At 39.5% G+C, this 17595-nt stretch overlaps 2 protein-coding genes across 3 annotated transcripts; one reads left to right on the top strand and one right to left on the bottom strand.

Moving 5' to 3' along the window:
• Positions 1-386: 386 nt before the first annotated feature.
• LOC127986503 (phosducin-like protein) lies at positions 387-4668 on the bottom strand. 2 transcript variants are annotated; one of them, XM_052588775.1, is made up of 5 exons: positions 4511-4668; positions 3503-3686; positions 3195-3376; positions 2500-2784; positions 387-1121 (listed from the first exon to the last, which is right to left on the bottom strand). In XM_052588775.1, exons 2-5 carry the CDS (start codon positions 3675-3677, stop codon positions 837-839), a joined length of 927 nt encoding a protein of 308 aa, XP_052444735.1. In that variant the 5' UTR covers positions 3678-3686; positions 4511-4668; the 3' UTR covers positions 387-836. The 2 variants fall into 2 exon arrangements, with proteins under 2 accessions (XP_052444735.1, XP_052444736.1); XM_052588776.1 differs by lacking the exon at positions 4511-4668 and adding an exon at positions 4262-4503.
• Positions 4669-7423: 2755 nt separating this feature from the next.
• LOC127985557 (urokinase plasminogen activator surface receptor-like) lies at positions 7424-11996 on the top strand. Its single transcript, XM_052587609.1, has 4 exons — positions 7424-7813; positions 11153-11284; positions 11462-11602; positions 11706-11996. The coding sequence occupies exons 1-4, from the start codon at positions 7726-7728 to the stop codon at positions 11888-11890; spliced, it is 546 nt and encodes a 181-aa protein (XP_052443569.1). The 5' UTR covers positions 7424-7725; the 3' UTR covers positions 11891-11996.
• The last annotated feature ends 5599 nt before the right edge of the window (positions 11997-17595 follow it).

Below are 17595 nucleotides of genomic sequence, written 5' to 3'. Positions count from 1 at the left end.
TTAATGATTGGTTATATTGGGAAATGTTATTCCTCTATGAAATCTATTAAATTATGCATTTTAAGTTTATTTAAAATTTAATTATGTTTTTTTTCTATACTTGTATGAATTTGCTTGTATTAAAATATTTGTTTTATGTATTACTATGCATATTTTCTCATTATTTTATATTCTACATTATATATGAATAAAATAAGTCAGAAATGTGGTTAACTCAACATGAATTAGAAAAAAAAAAGTACTGCAACACTAGTAGCCTGTTAAATATATACATTACACTAACTAAAACACAAGAAAGCGACCAGAAATGTAAGCATTGGCAAAATAAAATAAGTGGTAAACCAATTTTTTTCCTTAACATGCAGAGAAAGTAAACAAGACAAGGGTCTATTTACAATCATGTTTTTATTTTATGCAATTGTCTTGATGGATATGTTTACAAAATGTATAAAACTAACAGAGGCTAAAGCAAACTAATATGTCCAGAACACACAAATAAACAAACACATACATCTAAAACTATAATAAATAGTGAAACATCGATGCAGGATTCTCTGAAGGGTTTTGCATTTTTTTTGCATAAAGAAACCATCCCGATTCCAAAAGTGTCAGAAATAAGACACACATATAAACACATCTAATGATATCTACTGTATTGTTCCAGTAATCATGATCTGTGAAATGCCTAAATCCAGAGTTTACAGTAGTGTATCTCACATTTTACTTAGCTGCAGCCATTGTTTGCTTTTGGTCACTGTATTGGGTCTGAATCACTATGTGGAAGTATACAAGAGTGTATATTTTGGTGTGCATGTATGTATACAGACATCACACATTCAGTCTATATCCAGGTCGCTGTCAGAATCGTTAGGGTGAGTGACAGCGGCATTGCGAATAGACGAGTGTTTGTTTGACTGTGTGTATTTCTCGGGAAGAAGCCCATATTCCTGCAGCAGGGCTTCGACGTCTGTGGCGTAAAAATCATCTCCGAGCTGATCGGACACACGCACCAGATTCCCCACCAGATCACCGCCACGGTACAGCAGCAGGGCCGGCAAAGCTGAACTGCGGAAAAGAGCGCTGGTGCCGACCGCAGAGCCCTGGACTCGACAGAACTTCACCTGCAGGTCATGGAGAGAAACAAAGAAGTAAGAAATCTCAACATAATACAAACTAAAAGAACACCTTACCCCAACATTTTTTATTTCTGCAAATTTACTCAGGCCATCCGAGATGTAGAGGAGTTTATTTCTTCGCCAGATTTGGAGAAATGTAGCATTTTATCACTTGCTCAGCAATGGATCCTCTGCAGTGAATGGGTGCCGCCAGAATGGGAGTCCAAACAGCTGATAAAAACATCACAATAAACCACAAAGCCCCTTTCACACTGCACGTCGGACCCGCAATATTCCCGTAACATTGCCTGGTCGCCTTCTGTGTGAAAGCAACCACGTCCCGGGATTGATTACCGAATCTAACCCGGGTCGGGGACCTAGTAACATTGCGGTAATCGATCCGGAACGAGCGCTGTGTGAACAAAAGCCAGATCTAATTCCGTATCGAAGTGATGACGCGCGTTATCGCGCGACTCTTTTACCGGCTGTTTTGAAGGAAGATCAACATTCGCGACGAAAACATATGTGCAAACTGTAATGAAGCAGAGATCAGTTAGTTCCTCACTTTCCGTGCTGACGCAGAGATCGTTTGCTTGCTTCAGTTAAAGTATAACGTGCCAAGCGTTGTCGACTCGTACATTACACGTCACGCGCTGATGTCCCGTGTCGTTACGGGATCTTCAAGGGTTGTGTGTGAAAGCACGCACATATACCGGGTCATCACTGGCAGTGTGAAAGTGCCAAATCTAGCGACCAGGGACCAATTGCAGGAACACTTTACCCCTGTATTTGCCGGAATGGCAGTGTGAAAAGGGCTCAAGTAATACACACCACTCCAGTCCAGTCTTGTGAAGTTAAAAGCTGCGTGTTTGTAAGAAACAAATCCATCAGGACATTTTTAACTTGAAACCATTACTTCCAACAAAAATATGAATCCTTTATCCATAATAACAGTTGTACTGTCTGAATCAGGAGAGAAATCTGCATAGATCAAGCACAACTTACAAGCCAAAACAATTCTAAATACACAGGAGGTGGACTTTTTCAACGCAGGACATCTTATTATGGACAAAGGACCAGAAGCAACGACTTGAAGTCAAAATATCTTAAGGGATTTGTTTCTTATAAATGCAGCTTTTCACTTCACAAGACTGGAGTTGTGTGGATTACTGTGATGTTTTTATTATCTGTTTGGACTCTCATTCTGACGGCACCCATTCACTGCAGAGGATCCACTGGTGAGCAAATCATGTAAATGTCTCCTAATCAGTTCAGATGAATAAACAAATACATCTACATCCGGAATGCCCTGCCGGTGAGTAAATTTTTTGCTGAACTATTCCTTTAAAGCCCTATAATGAAAACATTTCTTCATCATTGTTACCATTGGGTACTGCAGTGCGAGGCAGAGCAGACTTCCATCCATGGCCTGGCAGGCAGGCACCTCTGGCTCGTAGATGTGGACCAGCACCAGAGTGTTCTTGCCCTCCTCGTCTACGGCACGCAGGAACTCCTCCCCCGATGAGATGTCAATCAACTTTTCGAAGCGCCGCCCTCCACACACCTGCCGACGCATCTCCTCCATGCGCTGCAGCCGATACTGCTGGAGGAAGGCTTCATCATCATCATCATCCTCCTCCTCTTCTTCATCATCCACACGGAGGTTCATCTGAAGTAAAATACAAGAAAAAAGGAGAATTAAATTTTGTTGATGATATTCGGAATGAGGAGGGCAAAGTGCAATGAATATAAAAAAAGGTAGTACAATTTGCTTATATTTTTACTATTTTGTTTTTAATTTTAAACATGAGACGTAATGTCCATTTGATATAAATAATTAAGGTTATTCAAATTAATTTGAACTATTAAAAACATTTTATGTACTTCAGTCAACAATATATATACATATATATATATATATAACAAGTAAAAAATTAAATATAAAATATATATTAACAAAAAAATATTAACATTGAAAAATATTACAAATTAAAAAAATAATGATAATAAAATAGACAATCATATTGTGATATTCGGTGCCATTCAAGTATGATAATTTGTGTATAGTGTGCTTCTCACTTTGCCTGCGATCTTATCCTGCAGCTCCTTCTGTTTCTGTCTGTCAGCTTCTTCCTCTAGATGTGACTTGCAGGTCATGCTGAGTTTCTTGATGAGTCGCTCCATCTCTTTCTGCTGCTCCACGCGCTGCTCATTCTCCAGCTGTTTGTATTTACGCCAGTCATTGATCACTCCCTTCGGCCCTGTGGGAGAAACACATTCAGTTTCACAGAAGTGTGGTTGATGAACGTGGATGCAGGATCTTTTAATCAGAGTCTGTGAGAGATAGAAGTACAAATTTTGTTTTCATAATTGCCATTTAACCGCACCAGTGTTGACCGAACTGCCATCTGCGCTGTAGTCCAGTTCCACATCCAGCACCTCCTGGTCTCGGATGCTTTTGGATGCGTTCTCCTCTTCCTCATGATCGCTCTCTTCATCCTCACTGCTGCTGTAGTAATACTGCAGCTTCTCCCCAAGGATCTTATCATCAAGTGTCGTCATGATGTCAAACTGAGATACATGTGAAAGACACACAGAAAACATACAACCAACACGCTGAGAACATCAAGAAACATCAAAATCAGCAGTTTTTAGATGAGCAGACAGCACAGACAGCTTTCCATTATACAAACCACTAAACAAGACTCAAATACAAGGTAATGAAAGGTAACACATCACATAGTTCAAGTAGTTAACAATATTAATTGAATTTCTCAAAATATAAACGATACAATGTCACAACATTATAATACCTAGGTATATTAGGTTAAAAAAAATCTAGTTCAAAATATCCTCATCAGAAAATTATAATTAGAAATTAAAATTAGCCCTCATCCCCTCTGGAGAGGAAATCTAGACTAATGACTGAAGTTACAAAAAAACAAACAACAACAACAACCTCCCTTCTATTAATGTAAATACATAAAGCCATAACCTTTACTTCGTAAGAAATATTTCTAGATTTATCTAGTGAACACGTAATAGCTATCTGTCAAACAACCCACTGTCTAACTATACACATCAGGTAACGTTAATGTTTTAGTAATAAACTACCTTAATGACATGAGAAATCACTGTTCACTTACTGTGAGTATGGTTTGTCCATTAAAAATCAGTGTAAATCGAAATTATATAAATTACAGTACGTGAGAATCCCGATTAGTGTTTGCTATATTAACATGCTAACCCTTCTTTGTGCTAACGTAGTATGTTAGCTAGTCAGTTAACGCACCAGAACACGACACAACTAATAAACTAGAGTACATATATTATAAACAAGATGTGTTTTATAAATATTAAACCATTTATCATCTGTTAAACCGACTGAATCTTACCAATATGTGTCTCTTTTATATCAGTTTATCGCTGAAACAGCCGCTTCAGATGCAACACTGGATCTACAACGCAAGCACAAGTACTGACCAATCACAATGCTGAAGAGATGATTGACACGAGTATCAACCAATAAGAGTTTGAAACGATTGAGAGAAGGCGTTTCACATATGTTTGGGTGACAATTTTTTTTTACGGTACAGGATTGCCAGGTCTGCGTAGCCAATCAAGGCATTACTAGGATAGGGCTAGAAAATATACAGCCAAGACTTGATTCATGTTTTATATATTCCACACTTGATACAGAAACGACCAGATTGCTCTACTGGGCAACCGCACATCAATATTGCACAAGTTTTGTCAGAACAACGGTTATTTATTTCTGTATATTTGCATTATTGCAAGGTTACATTTTGGGTTGAGGTAATTTCAGACATTAATAAAAACAATCTAATAGGAAGCAAATTCAAATTTATTGTTGTTGTTTTCTGGTATTGTGCTGAATTCTGCACCCCTGCCAGATTATGCACCCCCTCGTTAGCCAAGTCACCCTTTTTTATACCATAATAAAATAAGGACATGCCCAAAAGAGAGTTTTGTCAGGTTTAGCTCAGGTCTGGGTACAAATTTGTCAAAAAAAAAAAAAAATAATTATATATAATACGGTTAATTAGGTGCGCACATAACCTGCACACACAACAGTGTTTAGTGTTGCAATTAGTCATTACTGTAATTTTTGTAATTATAGCAATGTCTACAAACTTAGAACACTCTAGAAAAGCATAGCAACCAGCCAAAATTATCTTGAGGAACAATAATAATAATAAATAAATAATAATAATAATAATAAAAACAGTAAAATATAAAGAAACATATAAACATTAAAGTTGCAAGCAGCGATGAACGGGCCCTCGCACCCGGGCTCACCGCCAGCCAGCTGCGTTAGTAAAAAAAGGTGAACAGTGAGAAATATGCATTTAATGTCGTAAATATAAGTGGAATATGTCAAAGTCATTTATATGTGCCAATCTTCCTGTTGACAACAGGTGGCGCTATCATTATAATGGAATATTGGCCTTTAGATGTGTTCAGGCCAGGAGTCTTATCGAACGTGTAAAGTTTGGGGGATATCGAACATTTTATGTCTGAGTTACAACAACTTCTCTTCCTATGGCGAGACATCAAATTTTGTCATGGCGTTATGGACACGCCCTTTAACAAAAACTCAAGATCTCCATAATTTAACATTGCAAAGCTTTTGAGTAGTGTGTTACAATGTAAAACATGTTACTTCCTGTTGCCAGCAGGTGGCGCTATGGCCATAACTGAATATGGGCATGTAGATCTGTTCAGGTCTTATCAAACATGTGAAGTTTGGTGCAGATTGGACATTGCATGTCGGAGTTATAGCAACCTCCTTTTTCATGGCGAAACATCGAAATTCGCACCACCACTGACACGCCCTTAAACGAAAACTCAAGATCTTCGCAATTTAACATCGCAATGGTCTTTAGATTACACTGACTGACTCTGGTGTTTATCTGAATAAATCTTTTATATTATATATATATAATATAAAATAAATAATAAAAAAGTATATTCATGTTAATAAATATATAATCAGAATTATACTATTTTATGTGTTGTACGGTAAATACTGTTCCGTGTAAGCAACAACTGAAAAATAGAGCAAGTGCACAGTACAAAATAAATAAATAAAATAAAATGTTTATTTTCAGATGTCCACTACCACTGTGAAATGTTCATCTTAGAATGTGCATCAAAAATGTATATTGTGTATGCTTATTTTTAAACAGTATTGTAATTATATGACAAAAAAATAAAAAAAATAAAAAGAGACTTACAAAAAGCATTCTGGTTATCATGTTTGTTTTTCCTCTTTAGTGATATCCACACAACCACAGACATTCATTTCACACACTCCACTTACACGCGCCACACACACACACACACACACCACATCCAGACCACATTTGCACTGTGACACACAGCACACACTGATGCTTCTCTTCTGTGATTCTGAGCACTTTTAGAGGATAAAATGTAAGAATACAAGTTTAAAGTTTGTTCTATAAAATATAGACTGAATATCATACAGGGATAAAGGCCTTCAGTTTATAAACAGCTTTGTGATTTTTTTCCCCCTCAAAAAAAAACTTTATTCACTATGTATCACTATAGAACAAAGCCACAACAACACCTACTGTATTTCACAATGCTATCAAATGACCACCGCATGCAATGACTAAAGGTTAACTGACGTCACTTGATCTAACATGTTTCTGGTTTGTGTAACTAATGAGAATGCCTGAAATGATCATACATATGTTCAGACAAATAACTTGTTAAGGATTTTAACTTTTGCTGAAGGTGATCAAGGTGATTTTGTTATTTTGGTAAATTTTTTAATGCATGCCTTTATCCTCTCTGAAGCTACTACAAAATAATTATAATACTGCCATTTATATGTGTCAGTTTAAAATAACACATTATGGCCAAAAGCATGTGAACACCTGAACACTCGTATGCTTCGGGTGAACACTTACTTTGTAAATGAATTCAGAACCACAAGTGTTTAAAGGGAGCTGATCCTTCCTTTGCTGCTATTGCATCTTTCAATTTTTTACTTTTTTTTTAATAGTTGGTTTTGAACTGAGGCTTCACACCTGTGACTTTCTTATTGTACAGAACTACCTGTTCAGGAAAAAAAAAACCTTCAAATTTCTTTTTGTACAGCCTTTATTGAGTTGTAAAATACATTGATTACATTTTATTCATTTGTTAAACTGGGGTGTAAATAAAAAATATATTGCAAAATGTTACAGGAAGAATGTTATTTAATATGATAATTTTTTGTCATTATTCTTAAAAACTGAATAAGCTAGACTATTTCATTTCAAGGTTATTAACATTACATTTTTTAACTTTTCCCATAAAGTCCCTCCCCTTCTGATAAGCTATAAAATGGGCGCTCCACCAGGCAAGTTATCTCATTCACCTTCTGATCAAAAATGGATCTACAGATCTCAGTTTTTCTTCTGTTCGTTCTTTTCCCTGCAGGTAAAAAGACATATAGCTTGACTGACTGATATTTATTTATAAATAGATAATCAATGTTTCTCTTCCACTGTCTCCCTCTCTTATTACTAAAGGACACTCTCTCATCTGTTATGAGTGCAGCAGAGGTAATGGTCCTATGAATGTTTCTAGTTTAGATCAAGAGGTTAACACATGCCCCACGAAATATTCCAAGTGCATGAGTGCCACAGTAGTACAGGAAGTTGGTAAGTCCATTTAGGATGTTTTGAATTGTACTTTTATAACTGATGAAGATGCTATTATAACAGTGGAAATTTAACTTCTCATAGAATTGATATATTATTGATTTTGTTTATCTTTCAGGTTGTTATGCTAACAATTCAAATAGTATTAAAAAAAATCTTTGTAATGAAAAAAAAAATTGTCTTTTTTGATTTGTAGCCGTTTTTTTTTTTTTACTCTGACTGCTTCTTTAAAATATTTATAAATAAACTGTCCATCAAAAAAAAAGTACAATAATGTGGTCTTTCCTGTATCTGTCACACCTGGACTCATTTAATGTGTTTTTGCCCGTGACCCAGTTTCTGTCTTTCCGTGTTTGGTTTGATTAGTTCCCAGGTGTGTCTATTCTATTCCTCATGTGTTCCATGTCCCTGTTAATTTAGTCATGCCATCCACCTGTGTTTCCCCAATTATCCTTTTGTACATAAGCCTTGTCCTTTCAGTTCTGTTTTGTCGGGTCTCCTCACTTGCAACTTGATGCTTCATTTGCTACTAACGTGTGCCTACCTCTGTGCTCCATGTTGGATATCGCCTGTGTTGGATATAATAAAAGCCTTATTTCGTTTATCCTCGGCTCCGTGTTCCTTCAGGCAGCGAAAACCGTGACAGAAGACCCGACCATAAAAAAAAGAAAGTTTAAAACTGCGTCTTTCCCTCCGTTTTGCTTTCGTTTTTTCTCAGTCTTTTTGTTTTGTAGTGTTTGATGGATCCTCTCTCTAGCCCCGGATTCCTCCTCCTCATGCTGGAGCAGGAAGGACGCTCTCTCGAGGACCACACCAGACGGTTTCTGCTATTAGCTAATGCCACCAGCTACCCGGACGACGCGCTCTGCACCTTCTACAACACCAGCCTGAACTCCAAGTGCAGAGCGTTGTCGCCCGAAGATGGTCCTCGGGAGGATTTCGCCGCATACGTGGAGTGGACTCTGGCGAGAAATGGCTCATCTTTCACCGTCAGCCCCGTAGAGGATCTCGCCAGTCCCACTCCCTACCCAGAGACCAGCCAGCCACCAACTCGCTACACGGAGCCAGAGCCCACCGCAGCCGCAGAGCCCGAGCCATTCACCGACAGGGAACGGGATCTCGAGAGCGCGACTGACCAGGTGTGTGAGCCGGCCACACCGTGCATCGTGGGAGTCCTCGTGGAGATCGAGGGCGTGGAGGAAAGCCCTGCCCACACTCCTGCGACTGAGGGTGAGCTATATGCGGTCTCTGAAGATCATATGGAGCAAGTTCTGGATCTGATGGACTGGTCTATGGAGGTAATCCCTAATTTTCCTGTTTCCCCGCTGGTTCCGTCCAGCCCTGATTCCCCTGTATACCCTCTCAGTCTCCCACTCCTACCTCCTCCAGTCATTTCCTCTGCTCCATTTCCGCTGGTTCCGCCCAGCCCTGAGTTTTCTGTTTCTCCGCTGGTTCCGCCCAGCCCTGAGTTTTCTGTTTCTCCGCTGGTTCCGCCCAGCCCTGAGTTTTCTGTTTCTCCGCTGGTTCCGCCCAGCCCTGAGTTTTCTGTTTCTCCGCTGGTTCCGCCCAGCCCTGAGTTTTCTGTTTCTCCGCTGGTTCCGCCCAGCCCTGAGTTTCCTGTATCTCCGCTGGTTCCGCCCAGCTCTGAATCTTCTGTTTCTCCGCTGGTTCCGCCCAGCCCTGAGTTTCCTGTGTCTCCGCTGGTTCCGCCCAGCCCTGAGTTTCCTGTGTCTCCGCTGGTTCTGCCCAGCCCTGAGTTTCCTGTGTCTCCGCTGGTTCCGCCCAGCCCTGAGTTTCCTGTGTCTCCGCTGGTTCCGCCCAGCCCTGAGTTTCCTGTTTCTCCGCTGGTTCCGCCCAGCTCTGAATCTTCTGTGTCTCCGCTGGTTCCGCCCAGCTCTGAATTTTCTGTTTCACCACTGGTTCCGCCCAGCCCTGAATCATCTGTGTCTCCGCTGGTTCCACCCAGCCCTGAATCTTCTGTGTCTCCTGTATTCCCTCCCAGCCTCCCTCTCCCGCCTCCTCCCAAACCTGCTGGTCCCTCTACTCCACTTTCGCTGGTTCCGTCCAGTCCTGATCCTCCTGTCCTTCCTCCCATCCTTCTCCTCTCTCCTCCTCCTAGACCAGCCAGTTCCTCGTCATCCCTGCTGGTGCCAGTCAGCCCTGCAGCTCACCCTCAGTCCGCGCCATCGGGGCGCGATGGTTCGCCGCTGGACTGCCAGTCTCCAGCTCCGCCTTGGCGCGTTAAGGCCCTGTCTCCGCCTCCAGCCTCCGAGCCCTGGACTCCTCCTCGGTCCTTCGACCCAGCGGCTCCGCCTTGGCTCTTAGCTCCCTCGTCTCCACCGTGGCCTGTCATCCCACCTTCTCCACCGGGCTCCCTCGTCCCTCCGGCTCCACCTTGGTCAGTCGTCGACCATCCGCCGCCTCGGGACTCCACTCCTCCGGTTCCACCTCGTCTTTCCATCCCTCCGGCTCTGTCAGGCTCCTCCTTCCCTCCGGTTCCACCTCCATCCTCGGTCGCTCCGGCTCCACAGCGGTCTGCCAGGACCCCGCCTCCGCCTTGGTCGCCTGAGCCTTCTGCTCCACCTAGGCCCTCCGGAACCTCGACGTCCCCCTGGCTCTGCGGCTGTGCTGCTCCATCTTGGGCTCCTCACCCACCGGTGCAGTCTCCGCCTGTCGGCCCCCTGGTGTCGTCGACCCCTCCTTCACCATGGCTCCTCCCGCCGTCGACTCCACCTTGGATCTCCGTCCTGGCTGGTCTCTGGTGGACCATCTGGCTCCTCCTGCTCCTGTCTCCTCCCTGGCTCCTCCCTCCGTCGTCTCCTCCCTGGCTCCTTCCTCCGTGGTCCCTGTCTGCTGGCCCCCTCCTGGGAGTCCGTCCTCCACCGGAACCTCCTCCCAAGTTCCCACCCACGCCTCCCTCGGTTGTTTCTACGGTGTGAGGACGCACCTACCGGGAGGGGGGAGTACTGTCACACCTGGACTCATTTAATGTGTTTTTGCCCGTGACCCAGTTTCTGTCTTTCCGTGTTTGGTTTGATTAGTTCCCAGGTGTGTCTATTCTATTCCTCATGTGTTCCATGTCCCTGTTAATTTAGTCATGCCATCCACCTGTGTTTCCCCAATTATCCTTTTGTACATAAGCCTTGTCCTTTCAGTTCTGTTTTGTCGGGTCTCCTCACTTGCAACTTGATGCTTCATTTGCTACTAACGTGTGCCTACCTCTGTGCTCCATGTTGGATATCGCCTGTGTTGGATATAATAAAAGCCTTATTTCGTTTATCCTCGGCTCCGTGTTCCTTCAGGCAGCGAAAACCGTGACTGTATCATTGATATTTTTAGAGGGCATTACTACTATGTCAAGGGGTAAAGGCTGTTCTGCTGACTGTCGTAGTGGTTCCCAAAATGTTGGCTTTCTAAGGAATGTCATAAAATGCTGTGACACAGACCTGTGTAACATCCAATATACTCCAGGTATTGCACTTTACAATGCAAATGAATATCTCCTCTATAAGTCAACACTTATTTTACTTCATCAGGAAATTAAATGCCGGGTGCAGCTTGGCAGTTATGATTGAAAATAGCTATTTCATTAGATTTATTCCATTATATTTTGTACAAAAAAAAAAAAAAAACAATTTCCTCCCGTAGATCCCAGAACTATGGTTCCTAATGGAAAGAAATGTTACTATTGTGATGAGAAGAGCTGCTCAAACATATTGAGCTGTTCAGGAAGTGAAGACGGCTGCTTTACAATAACACCTAAGAATCTGAAGGAAAAAGAACTTTCAAGTCATTATTTTTGTCTCACTATCATAATTTTAAACATTTGATACAGATGATACCAATTGCTAGCTTAGCCTGAATTAACCTTTGTTTTCTGTCTTTTCATCAGAGAACTCCCGAGGCCAGCCATTGGTTGTAAAAGGCTGTATCTCTAAAGAAATCTGTCGTTCAATGGTTAGCAATGTGGAGGTCATCTCATGTTGCTCAGGGAATCTGTGTAATGGTGTTCAGAGCGTCTCTCAGAGCTTCCTGTTCCTCTGCTGTTCTCTGCTCTCCTTCATCCTGCTGCACTGAATCCAGCAGATCTACAGCAGAGACAAACCATGATGCAGTTCACAAACATAAACATTTTGTATTTTCTCTGTATTATCTTTGGAGACTTAATGTGATGAATTGAAACAGATTTAAATTTAGAAACAATATTGTGGCGAGTGGGGCGGGGCCGAGAGGCGTGGGAACGAGGAGTGAGGCCAGGTGTAGTGATTGGAGATGAGCTACACCTGCGCCCCACCGCCAGTATCGAGTCCCACGTAGGAGATGGAAGGATATAAAACTGGAGTGACGACCGTGAAGGACGAGAGAGGACCAGGCCTGGGACGTTATTTTATGTGTTTGCTTTTTATTTGTGCGCGTCAGTCGCCGTGAGGGGCTGACGCGCTGTTTTGTTTATTTTTGAATTATTAAAGTATTTTGATTGTGCGCCGGTTCCCGCCTCCTTCTTCCCGATGATTAGGGAGTTTGTATCGTTACAAATATATATACAGTACTGAATTAATAAAATATTTTGGTGTCAAACCAAGTGGTCCAATGGAAGTTTCTTGACCTTTTTAATTTTCCTATTTTTTCCTGTCTTTTTCAACCTCTAAAAAAATATCTTTTAGTATGCAAATTCTTTAGATATTTTTTTAAACTGTCAGGACTGCCTTTATTTGATTAGTTTTCTCTTGTGTGTTTCTTTGCTATCTATATGTTGTTATATTTACAATGTAATCTCTTATATTGTTGTATTTGACTTTATTTAAAGCTTTATGTAAAGTTTTAGTTAGACGGGAACATTTTTTTGTAAGCGAAGAAAACAAAAATAACGACTTTATTCAATAATTGCATTGAAAAAGTGTTCCCTTCGCTTCATATAACCCAGATTGCACGTCTGATAGCAGATGGAGTATTCTGATGACAACTTTCATGCCTTTTCTGGACCTTGACACTGTTATTTATTTGGCACTCTATGGGACAGTCTCAAGCCTCCAGGTTTTCATCCAAAATATCTTAAATTGTGTTCTGAAGACGAACTAAGCTTTTACAGGTTTGGAATGACATGAGGATAAGTGATTAATGACAACATTTTCATTTTTGGGTGAAATGACACTTTAATCCAGTGGTTCCCAACCTTGGTACTTGAGGCACCCCAACACTGCAGTTTTCAGTGTCACCTTAATAAACACACCTGATTCAGGTCATCAACTTATTAGTAGAGACTCCCAAAAATGCAAAATGTGAAGTGTTGGGAGGAAACCACTGGTTTTATCTACAACAGGGATCCTCAAATCTTCTCCTGGAGGGTCAATGCGCTGCAGAGTTTAGCTCCAGCCCTGATCAAACTCACCTACTGTGATTTTCTATTGATCCTGAAGACATTGATTAACATACACAGGTCTGTTTGATTAGGGTTAGAGCTAAACTCTGCAGGAAAGTGGATCTCATGGGCCAGATTTGAGGGATCCCTGACCTACAACAATGCTTCATGTTGTAAAAGACAGTGTTTTTCAGCTACAGAATTTATCAGCAGTTTTTCCGTTGCTAAGAGGGTGACATCTAGAATAAATGAAAGGTAAAATAAACTTCTTCCGGTTTAATTATTTATTTATTTGTTTGTTTTACCTACTTCTTTGGAACATAATGTAACTGAATCAAATTTGAAAGTGTCTGTAGCATCATTTATCAGCAGGTGGCGGCAGATGATCTTTTGTACACTAGAAAAACACCAACTTTGCAACAACACTACACTACAGCTCTGTGCATTTTCTGTTGTATTATGGTATTTTCTGATTGTATCAATCATTTTCAATCATTTATTTATTTATTTACAGGATGAAAATACCAATTAAAATGTTGCTCGGATGTGAGTAAATTGCTCAGAGAGAATTTGTAAACATTGTAAAATGTAAGTGAAAGTGGCGAATGAAAACAGTAACTGTTTTACAAGCTAGTGATACATGTTCTAAACTTTTATAAACTTTTTAAAACTTTTTTACTAATCACAAAATCTTATATCATATCTTCAAATAGCCTATTTTAGAATGTTCAATATACATTTGTTTATATTTATAAGATGATAAAATACTTATAAGTTATTAGATGATGTAACCGTATTGAAATGCAGGTTATAAAATTTCAAAAGCAACTAAATAAACAAAACTGAATCACATGAGGGGTATACTGATGCAGATGCATAAAGTACTGGCCAGCCTTTTCTCACAAACACACACACACACAGAATGCACATAACCCGACAGATGTAATGGAAATATGAGTCACAAGTGTCTGTGACAGACGCAGACTTTGTACAGATAAAGGTTCAGAGGAAAGTAAACTCCCTTGAGCCCAACTGAACTTAAGTGACTTTAGTGAGTGATCTTGAGTGAGTCTGATTTTATTCTAGAGACTCAGTTTAGTTAAGCACATTATCACAACACCTGTTGTGTACAATAATTCATCAAATTAATCCAGAAAGAAGTGGTGATACTAATAATATAAAACATAATAACTAACAAGTTTGTACAAAGATGCTCGTTACTGTGCTTTGCATTTATGTTTAACACAATGTAAAAATATTAAACACACAAACCTAAACTTGATAAAATGAAGTAGCTAATAATAGTATAGTTAATAATATCAATATGTATCTTCGTATTGGTTGCTTGTTATAAGATAAAAAATTGTTTCCTTATATGCATTTAACCCAGAAACTGTAAACATCAGATGGAAATGGAACATGAATCTGTTACATTGCACTAAAAACACACAGAGGGGACTTTGCTTAGTATGTGCCTCACAAATGCACAAATCAGTCCACGTATTTATAAAGAATTTCCACAAATGTATATATTAAATTAACAAATATATATGTTGTCCTGTAAGATAAATAACACACAAATACATACAGGTTATTTGTGTATCTGTGTTATGTTAATCTAATTTAATGCATTAATAAATGCCCTGCCATTTATCTAATAGAAAATATGATAGCTTTAGAAAATATAATAAAATAACAGTAGCTCATCTAACAACAGAACTTGTATGTCTTTTTGTATTTTTGGACGCACTTATTTTAATTTGGATGACAAGATGACCATAAATGTTGGAACTGTTGCATTTACAATGCTCAGAAGACTTACAAGAAACATCCTGTTTGTTTTTCTCACTCACTGATGCCCACACAACCACTCACCCACATTGTATTCACAAATACCACATCCAGACCACATTCACACGTCCATGTCTGCGCTGTTTTTTTTTTTTTTTTTTTTTTGAGTATGGAGGCTTTCAAAACCATGTGCAATGACCAACAATTGACCTAACATGTGATACTTGTTTAAAATGTTGCATATTTTTGTAGCTGAACTTATTACACATTAGCTACAAAATAAACACACTCATTCCCTTATCTTACACCACAAGAGCTTGTGATTAAACAAACAGAAAACTGATTTATTGTTTGGTTAAAGAACACCTGTTGTGTACAATAATTCATCAAATTAATCCAGAAAGAAGTGGTGATACTAATAATATAAAACATCATAACTAACAAGTTTGTACAAAGATGCTCGTTACTGTGCTTTGCATTTATGTTTAACACAATGTAAAAATATTAAACACACAAACCTAAACTTGATAAAATGAAGTAGCTAATAATAGTATAGTTAATAATATCAATATGTATCTTCGTATTGGTTGCTTGTTATAAGATAAAAAATTGTTTCCTTATATGCATTTAACCCAGAAACTGTAAACATCAGATGGAAATGGAACATGAATCTGTTACATTGCACTAAAAACACACAGAGGGGACTTTGCTTAGTATGTGCCTCACAAATGCACAAATCAGTCCACGTATTTATAAAGAATTTCCACAAATGTATATATTAAATTAACAAATATATATGTTGTCCTGTAAGATAAATAACACACAAATACATACAGGTTATTTGTGTATCTGTGTTATGTTAATCTAATTTAATGCATTAATAAATGCCCTGCCATTTATCTAATAGAAAATATGATAGCTTTAGAAAATATAATAAAATAACAGTAGCTCATCTAACAACAGAACTTGTATGTCTTTTTGTATTTTTGGACGCACTTATTTTAATTTGGATGACAAGATGACCATAAATGTTGGAACTGTTGCATTTACAATGCTCAGAAGACTTACAAGAAACATCCTGTTCGTTTTTCTCACTCACTGATGCCCACACAACCACTCACCCACATTGTATTCACAAATACCACATCCAGACCACATTCACACGTCCATGTCTGCGCTGTTTTTTTTTTTGTTTTTTTTTTTTTGAGTATGGAGGCTTTCAAAACCATGTGCAATGACCAACAATTGACCTAACATGTGATACTTGTTTAAAATGTTGCATATTTTTGTAGCTGAACTTATTACACATTAGCTACAAAATAAACACACTCATTCCCTTATCTTACACCACAAGAGCTTGTGATTAAACAAACAGAAAACTGATTTATTGTTTGGTTAAAGAAACCGTTCACCCTTGGGGCACTTTTTCTTCATCAGAACAGATTTGGAGAAATGTAACATTCCATCACTTGCTCACCAACCGATCCTCTGCAGTGAATGAGTGCAGTCAGAATGACATTTACATTGTATTTACATTTAGTTATTTAGAAGATGCTTTTATCCAAAGCAACTTACAAATGAAGACAATAGAAAGCGATCAAAATCAACAAAAGAGCAAAGTGTTAAAGTTTGAGTCTGTGCGTCAGAAACCGAAGTGCTAAAAATAGCTAAAAATGGGCTTCACTTGTCTCAGTTGAGTTCCAATGGGGTTGCTGTGTGTACTTGTTGTGGATCAACTCAACTCTGACAGATTGGGGACGGAAGGGGGGGACTGATAGTAGTCATGTAATCTTTGTTTATTTATAATTTATTATTATTATTATTATTATTGTTGTAAAGTTAGTGTTTATAAACGAGTTATGTATGGTGTTACATCCCACTAGTGTCTAGGGTTCTTGTCTGAACGTAACAAAATTAGGATTTTAAAGAGCATTAGTCAGGGCCCTGCCACAGCACCACAACAGCAAGAATCATTTTAAGGCTTTTATTTAAAAGCTCTTAACAGAAAGAACATGTACATCCACGTCAAAACTTTAGGGGAACAAAGACTTCAGAAGGGGGCAATGCCAAAATAACAAACAAAAGTTTAGTCTACCTGGGAAATTAAATTCTTAATAAGCTTCACAAACAAATAAATGACAGAAATGTACACTCACTCCCTACCTAACCACAAACCAGGAGAAAACAGGATTACAAAACCAAAATGGCGCCCACCTCCCTACAGTTCCCAAGTAACAGAAAAAAAGTAAACAATCAGGAGAATAACAGCTTGAAAAGGAAAATAAAAGGGGTGGCTTTATAACAGTGAAATGTTAGGGGCGTCTCACCAGCACCAGAGCTCGGCATCAGCATTCAACAATGAGCAGACTACAGCATTCAACAATGAGCAGACTACAGCATTCAACAATGAGCAGACTACAGCATTCAACACATCAGTTTCAAACAACTGGACCGGGCAGGACACAGACCAAGCTCTGGGGAAAAGTTCTCCCCGATTGAGAGTTCTGCTGGCTTTTATGCTGCTTCCCTCCTGGTTGGTAAGCAGGTGCAGCTGGGGACGCAATCAGCTACCTGCCAGAGTGAAAGAGTGGGAGGAGCCATAGTAGAGCAGGATACACAAAACAAAAACCAC

This window comes from Carassius gibelio, chromosome B21, assembly GCF_023724105.1.
Source record: "Carassius gibelio isolate Cgi1373 ecotype wild population from Czech Republic chromosome B21, carGib1.2-hapl.c, whole genome shotgun sequence".
NCBI lineage: Eukaryota > Metazoa > Chordata > Actinopteri > Cypriniformes > Cyprinidae > Carassius > Carassius gibelio.
Note: the sequence above shows the minus strand (reverse complement) of the source record. Positions and strands in the feature narration are given on the sequence as shown.

What these genes read in the sequence shown, in the direction of transcription:
- LOC127986503 (XM_052588775.1), bottom strand. Translation starts at nt 3,677, where the DNA reads ATGACGACACTTGATGATAAGATCCTTGGGGAGAAGCTGCAGTATTAC. An exon ending in AGGATAAGATCGCAGGCAAA is followed by an intron (nt 2,785 to 3,194) that starts GTGAGAAGCACA and finishes ATTTTACTTCAG; the next exon opens with ATGAACCTCCGTGTGGATGA. An exon ending in TCGCACTGCAGTACCCAATG is followed by an intron (nt 1,122 to 2,499) that starts GTAACAATGATG and finishes CATGACCTGCAG; the next exon opens with GTGAAGTTCTGTCGAGTCCA.
- LOC127985557 (XM_052587609.1), top strand. Translation starts at nt 7,726, where the DNA reads ATGAATGTTTCTAGTTTAGATCAAGAGGTTAACACATGCCCCACGAAA. An exon ending in CACAGTAGTACAGGAAGTTG is followed by an intron (nt 7,814 to 11,152) that starts GTAAGTCCATTT and finishes TGATATTTTTAG; the next exon opens with AGGGCATTACTACTATGTCA. An exon ending in TAACATCCAATATACTCCAG is followed by an intron (nt 11,285 to 11,461) that starts GTATTGCACTTT and finishes TTCCTCCCGTAG; the next exon opens with ATCCCAGAACTATGGTTCCT.